The following is a 7770-nucleotide window of genomic DNA, read 5'->3' on the forward strand; positions in this document are numbered from 1 at the left end:
AAACAATATAAAAATCTCAAATCTGCATCCTATGATTATTCGACCATACAAGACCAGATAAATTATACTTCCATTTGATTACTATATCTTTGACTCTTTTTGCATCCCAATCCATCTCCAACAAGTGCAACTTGTAATTAGTGCATTTGGGATGGGTTTAAGCAAAGCTCCACTATGTTACTTGCAGCAGCTGGTTCTTCAATAAAGATACAGTATATACACAAAAGTTTTTTTTTTTTTAATTTTAGGATAAATTATTCAAAACCTTATCAGAAAAATAGGATAAACTATTCAAACACCAAGGAAATTGATAATAAGAAATGCACTGTTGAGATTAGGGAAGAAGCTACTTCTTGGGTGGTTCTTTGCAAGACAGCTTGTCATCAACTGGCACTCTCTCTTTCATGTGCTATGGAAAAACACTTTTAAAGAAGTCTACCATCATGTCTAAAAACTCTTTCTTTCTCTTTTAAGGCAAGAGAAAAAAGCCCAACATTTTTACCTTTCTTTTGCATTTTTGGTGAGTACTTTGAATCTCCTGATTCTCCACAAGAACATTTTCATTTATTTATATCTTTTTTCCTAAATGCTACTAAGTTTTTGTAGCCTCCTTTACTACAAGCTGTAATGTATCAGTAGTATTTGTTTTCTTGCTATTGTGAATTGATAGTGATGTTCTTTTCATTCTTTTTTGACCCACATTGCTATCAGCCTCAAAGTCTACAGTCAAATTCCCTCAACTCCTTATTTCAGGCCTATATATTCGGGCTTTCCTTGCAACTGTTCTCTGTGTCCACGTTTCTCTGAGATGGTAAAGCTTCAATATAAGCTAAAGCTCGTCTTTTCTGCAACTTAAACATCCAATGCTTAAATCATTTTTAAATTTGGTCAACATTCTTATTCTGGGTTTTGAAGTGTGCCCAGAATTTTCCTTGAGATTGAATATTGATGTAAGTCAAGATTCTTTTCTTACACAATTTAAATCTCTATCTGGGTTCTCTTGTTGCAACATATTTTTTAGCATCTTTCTAAGGCTTGAGTTGATTTTGTCATATGGATTTCTTTACTCGACAGATTTAAGATTGTGTACTCCAATGACCAGCTTATACATGCCATAATGGAACTATGAATGCTGTTTCTTTGCAACTATTTCTAAGCTTCTAGTACCATAGCTCAAGAGTTCAATCGAGCTCTTAGTTGCCCTAGTTTTCAGTTGCACAACAGACAATGGAAGAGAGTTATTTACCATTTCGTGGAATCAAGAATGACCTTCGAGGGAGACTGAAGTGCTACAAGCAAGATTGGACAGGTGGTCTTAGGGCAGGTTTCAGGTATCTCATTCTCCTGTCATGACAAACATTGGAGAACTACATATTACTGTAGAAATTAGTATTATCTAATTAACATGGTTCAAACAAAAAATGCATCTGATTATTTTATTTGTAAATAACTTTTGCCGTCACTGTAATTGAGGTTGGCTCTATAAATGTATAATTCTTCGTAGGATTTTGGCCCCCACCACGTATATATTTTTTGCATCAGCAATTCCAGTTATTTCATTTGGAGAACAGTTGGAAAGAGACACAGGTAAAAATATACAGTATTGTTTAAGTTTTGCCAACTTATTTTATGGAGTGGAGATAAAAATTGTGCCTAAAATGGATTGAGAACGAGTTAAACCACTGATTCACTAAATCAGAATTAATTGGCATGTATTGTTATGTGTTTCTTTTGTTTTTGATTGTTCCTTTGTTTTGACAGATGGGGTTCTCACTGCAGTTCAAACATTGGCCTCCACTGCACTGTGTGGAATAATACACTCTATCATAGGCGGTCAGCCTTTGCTGATCCTTGGAGTTGCAGAGCCAACCGTAATTATGTACACTTTTTTGTTCAATTTTGCCAAGAATAGGCCAGATTTGGGATCAGAACTCTTTCTTGCATGGACTGGATGGTACTTCATTTCTTGCTAGCAGATAAATCTGATGTTGTGATTTATGCTCTTGACTTTTATCTGTAGGCATCTGATTGATTTTTTATGGAAATTTAATCTGCCTTTAGAAATTTATAATATTTACTGAAGCTTTGGACATTCAGGGTATGTGTGTGGACTGCAATCTTGCTGTTCCTGCTGGCTATCTTAGGAGCTTGCTCCATTATCAACAGATTTACTCGTCTAGCTGGCGAGTTGTTTGCCCTTCTTATTGCAATGCTCTTCATGCAGCAAGCTATGAAGGTGAGAGACATCCTGGTTCTATTCTATCCTTACACCTTACAGGAAAACAAGTGAAAGTTTAAAGTTGCTTGCAGCTTTTATGTGTCTCAAGCAGTCATGATTTTATTAATTCGTTAGCTGGCCGAACTTAGCCCTTTAGTTGATATACTAGTCAGTAATTGCTAATTTCTGTTTCTGAACACCGTGCTAATTTCTGTTGAACTATGGAATTTGGCTTACTAGGGACTTGTTGATGAGTTTCGCATACCTGAAAGAGTAAATCCGAAGTTGCTTGAGTTTCAACCTTCATGGAGATTTGCAAATGGGATGTTCGCTTTGGTTTTGTCATTTGCCCTTCTGCTTACCGCATTAAGAAGCCGAAAAGCACGATCTTGGCGATATGGATCTGGTGTGTTTTTGTTAGTATCCTATATGCTTCAAGTCCCACTACTCCAATTTCATATATCAACATAAATATCTAAGAAAAAAAAATTTATTCTCATGACCAAAATTCATTAGCTATCATAGGCCATTATCCAATAAGCCCTTAAATCCTTGGTTTCACTTACCTCTAAATTGTGTTTTTCATTACATCCTTTGAGCCCTGCCATAGGCAAAGATAAGAGAAAACAGAGACAGCATCTCATTTTTGCTTTGCCAAAATTCTAGTGTAGTGACTATTTAATTGAGGGAGGAGGAGGGTAAATTGGAGAAGGAATTGCCTTACACTCTCAGGCTACTTTGGAAATGTTTTAAATTCATTCTTAATAAGAGTTGGACCAGATGACTAGCCTGCCTGTCAATTAAGTGTTGTCAGCTTACAGAAAATTTACTCAATTATCTTTATCTTCCCAAAGGATCATTGCGAGGCTTCATAGCAGACTATGGCGTACCATTGATGGTTCTGGTCTGGACAGCTGTTTCTTATATACCAGCAGGAACTATTCCAAAAGGAATTCCAAGGCGCCTCTTCAGTCCTAATCCATGGTCCCCAGGTGCATATGAAAACTGGACTGTCGTCAAGGTAACCGAGTTGGTCCATTTTAAACATGACGAGGATTTTTTTCTTTCTATAGTTTCAGGTCTTTGCTGAAAAACCTATTTCTTTAAAAAATAAAGAAAAAAATAAATAAGAGCGTAAGGCATATTGATGAATGATGATTAATGGTAAAAACTAACAGGACATGCTAAAGGTTCCAGTGCTCTATATAATTGGAGCTTTCATTCCAGCAACAATGATCGCAGTCCTGTATTATTTTGACCACAGTGTAGCTTCGCAACTCGCTCAGCAGAAGGAATTCAATTTGAGGAAACCACCTTCTTTTCATTATGATTTACTTCTTCTGGGATTCTTGGTAGATGGACTTCCTGTTCCATATTTTCTCCATTTTGATATGCACTTTGTATTTTGCTACTTTTATCGTGTTCTGTATTGACTTTGCTCCAATAAAGCATGTAAATTTTCCAACTGATGGCAGACAATAGTATGTGGTCTTATTGGCATCCCTCCAGCAAATGGTGTCATTCCACAATCTCCAATGCATACTAAAAGCTTAGCTACATTGAAGCACCAGGTAATTATATTCAATTACTGTTGTCCCTTTTATATTGTCAAGTGACTTAGTCTCATTGTTCTTCATGTCATGGCATGAATGCCAATAGATTAAAAAGTTTTTTTTCTTTCTGCACAGTTGCTTCGAAACAGATTAGTAGCAACAGCCCGCAAATGTATGCATAAGAATGCAAGCTTAGGACAAGTGTACGAAAGCATGCAAGAAGCTTACCAACAAATGCAGACTCCACTGATTTACCAAGAAACTTCTTCTCTGGTACTAACTTTATAATGGTTCCTGACTTCCTTCACATAAAATCTGCTGACATCATTTTACATTTTTTACCCAAAAGTCCACAATCCTTTATGCTGATTGACAAGTAACCCAAAGAAATCTTCTTTTCTTAACAGGGATTAAAAGAACTGAAAGAGTCAACCATTCAAATGGCTTCAAACATGGGAAATATTAATGCCCCAGTCGATGGGACAGTATTTGATGTTGATAAGGAAATTGATGATCTGCTGCCTGTTGAGGTAAAAGAACAGCGGCTCGGTAACTTGCTTCAAGCTACAATGGTTGGTGGATGTGTTGCAGCAATGCCTTTCATTAAAAAGATACCAACCTCAGTGCTTTGGGGCTACTTTGCATTCATGGCCATTGAAAGCTTGGCAGGGAACCAGTTCTGGGAGAGGATATTGTTGCTGTTCACAGCTCCAAGTAGAAGATACAAGTAGCCTCTTAAGTCCATTTACTTTATCATCTTGAAGAGTATTTATAAGTTTTAACTGAACCATAGTTACTTAGCCTGCTTATTTACTCATTAATTTGTCTCAGAGTACTGGAGGGGTACCATGCCACTTTTGTGGAAACTGTACCTTTCAAGACAGTTGCAGCATTTACAATTTTCCAGACTGCTTACTTGTTTGTTTGTTTTGGGATTACTTGGATCCCAATTGCTGGGGTTCTTTTCCCATTAATGATCATGCTTTTGGTTCCTGTGAGACAATACATTTTGCCCAAGTTTTTCAAAGGGGCACACCTTCAAGATTTGGATGCCGCAGAGTATGAAGAGTCACCAGCTGTACCATTCAACCTAGTAACTGTTAAGTTCATATGATCCTTTAACGCATGATTATAGATATCATTAGAGTGCCTTTGAAAGTTATATATTATACATGCATCATTGATTTTCGGGTGATCTACAAACTACTTTGAGCCCATTGTTTTTAATGTTTGGTTTTGTACAGCAGGAAGGAGAACTGGTTAGGAACACTTCATTTGCTGACGATGGAGAGATTTTAGATGGAATGATTACACGAAGCAGGGGTGAGATCAGACGCATGTGTAGCCCAAAGGAAATAACAAGCTCCACTGCAACACCATCCAGAGAATTCAAGAGCCTTCAGAGCCCACGAATATCAAACAAGGCGTACAGCCCCAGAGTTAACGAACTGAGAGGGGAGCAAAGTCCTGGGCATGTTGGAAGAGGGACATTCAGTCCAAGAACTAATGAAGCAACGCCACCGAATTTAGGAAAAAGTGGTTTGGATTAGGAATATAACATTAATTGGCAAGTAACGCACCAAGCTGCCAAAAGAAAAATATAGGCAGAGAATGCTTTCACGAGCATGCATGGAGTCTGTCCTAATTTTGGCTATCACTTTTGTAAAATATACAACTACTAGTTTTCTTTCACGCACGTAATTATTAATCAAATTATAATTCTAATATAATAAAATAATTTTAATATTTTTATAATAATAAAATTGAAATAACCATCACCATACTAAATTAAATTGACAACATAAATTTAAGTTTGAAAAAAATAAATATAACAAAAATTTTAAATTAAAATTCAATAAAGAATAAATATTTAATCTTTCTCTATTTTAACTTTTTTTTAGAAGTTTTCATTTAAATCTTTTGGCTTTAAGTCATCATTTTCATTGATTTTATATATATATATATATATATTTTTTTTTTTAAAAAAAAAAATTTTTAGAGAATTGTCTTCTCTCACAATCAAATCGAATTTTATACTTTTTTTTTTTATTTTATGTTTCTCGGGCTTTTTCTTTTAATTTTTTTGTAATGGATTTTTATTTTCAATTTTAAAAATTTTTTAGGTAATCGATCATTGTTGAATTCATTTAAACTATTGTTTTTCATTTATTTGCTATTGAAAATTTAAATTATTTATTTTGATTTGAAATCATATTCTTATAAAGTTTTTGTTGCTTGAAATAAAGTAAATATATAATATTTTCTTTTTCATGATCATTTACTTTTGATTTTGATATGTACTTATTTATGAAATATAAATCATTTTGTAGTTTCATTTTATAGTAAAAAATGCATACCTACATGAATTTTACTAATTAAAAAATATTAATTTATAAACATATTCTAAAAAAATGGATGTGAAGCAATCAAGAACCATTAATATCTCAATATAATCATCAATGATGTTTATTTATATATTTACAAGGGATATTAATTAAAATTACTTTTAATATCGACCATTGATTTTTTAAAAAGCCAATAAATATGCATAACTTATTAAAATATGTTATAATAAGAGTTTAAATAACACACTTTACTTAAAGGTATATCTTATCACAATCAAATAGTTTTTTTATACTGTTCTTTAAATATTGAAATATTTTTCTCAATTAATTTTGGTTCAATATTATTATTGTTTGTTAAATAATGAAATATAATAATTCTGAAATTAATAAGATATGACCTATTTTAGATAAATATCAAAGGATATTATTGTATTTTGAAGATAAACTATGTTTTAAATCTTAGACTTTAAAAATTGATAATGAATATAGTTTAAATATTTGAACTCTTTTTTAATTAAAATGGAGTAATTTCTTTATTCAACGAATACTTAATTATATATTTAGTATAAGTCTTACAAAAAATTCACCATTTAATTGATATTGTTATAAAAATATCATTTATAGAATTCATATTATTCTTAGAATTATTAAATCATATATTTTGATTTAAAATATTATTTACTTAAGAAAATAACTTGTAGATAATTTTTCTATGGTATTGTCTAATAAGTTTAGACTTATTATTTTTTTCTTTCATTTTAAAAATATCTTTAAAGACAATAATTATTTTATAGTTGCTATCAGTGTTATAAAACCTACCACATAACACAACAATTTATTTTGAGTAAAAACATAGCATTAATCTAGTTACTATTAATTTATTATCAAGTAAACAATCAATGACATACAAATTTAGATAAAGTCATTCCAAATTTTTACTTCAAAAATTAATTTTTTTTCAATAAAATTATGTTGTTATAATAATCAGTACATAAATATTGTTTTATTTATTTATATATGTGTACAATATCCATAAATATTTGTACTTCAATACCTTAGTATTAAATAGCAATAAATATAATTTTTTAAATAATTCAAATATGTTACATATATTAAAAAAATATAGCTCTGTATCAATATTCAACCAAAACAAAAACAAAAAAATTACTAAATTAGAAATGATTTACTACTATATATTATCAATAATTTACTGCTAAGTTATATCACTGATTTAGTATTAAAATATGAAAATTTTAGTATTAAGTGATCCATATTTTACTATTAAGCTCAAATTGATTTATTATAAATTATAATTAATTTATTATTATCACTAATTTATAACTAAATTATAACTGATTTATCATTAAGTTACCAGTAAATTATGACTAAGTTAATACTGATTTATTATTATAACTAATTTATTACTAAGTTTTGACTTCCCTCTTGCTAGTAACCAGAGTTTAATACTTAAAAACTTCAAATATAAAAAAATTTATTGCTGATTGATAACTAAGTCATCACTGATTTATTACTATATTATCAGTGATTTATTATTAAATAATCAATGATTTACTATTAAATTATGAATAATTTACTAGAAAATTATCAATGATTAATTAATTTACTATTAAATTATCATTAATATACAACTAAA

General features: G+C 31.2%; 1 protein-coding gene across 1 annotated transcript; it reads left to right on the forward strand.

The window, feature by feature from the left end:
- Nucleotides 1–379: 379 nt before the first annotated feature.
- Nucleotides 380–5498, forward strand: LOC111279609 (boron transporter 1-like). Its single transcript, XM_089756483.1, has 14 exons — nucleotides 380–520; nucleotides 712–950; nucleotides 1075–1331; nucleotides 1505–1587; nucleotides 1762–1954; nucleotides 2098–2236; nucleotides 2459–2624; nucleotides 3073–3239; nucleotides 3397–3570; nucleotides 3694–3789; nucleotides 3907–4044; nucleotides 4179–4498; nucleotides 4603–4870; nucleotides 5019–5498. The coding sequence occupies exons 3-14, from the start codon at nucleotides 1228–1230 to the stop codon at nucleotides 5319–5321; spliced, it is 2151 nt and encodes a 716-aa protein (XP_089612609.1). The 5' UTR covers nucleotides 380–520; nucleotides 712–950; nucleotides 1075–1227; the 3' UTR covers nucleotides 5322–5498.
- The last annotated feature ends 2272 nt before the right edge of the window (nucleotides 5499–7770 follow it).

This window comes from Durio zibethinus, chromosome 27, assembly GCF_047325235.1.
Source record: "Durio zibethinus cultivar Kanyao isolate XHJ-2024 chromosome 27, ASM4732523v1, whole genome shotgun sequence".
NCBI lineage: Eukaryota > Viridiplantae > Streptophyta > Magnoliopsida > Malvales > Malvaceae > Durio > Durio zibethinus.

What these genes read in the sequence shown, in the direction of transcription:
- LOC111279609 (XM_089756483.1), top strand. Translation starts at nt 1,228, where the DNA reads ATGGAAGAGAGTTATTTACCATTTCGTGGAATCAAGAATGACCTTCGA. An exon ending in ACCAAGAAACTTCTTCTCTG is followed by an intron (nt 4,045 to 4,178) that starts GTACTAACTTTA and finishes TTTTCTTAACAG; the next exon opens with GGATTAAAAGAACTGAAAGA. An exon ending in GCTCCAAGTAGAAGATACAA is followed by an intron (nt 4,499 to 4,602) that starts GTAGCCTCTTAA and finishes AATTTGTCTCAG; the next exon opens with AGTACTGGAGGGGTACCATG.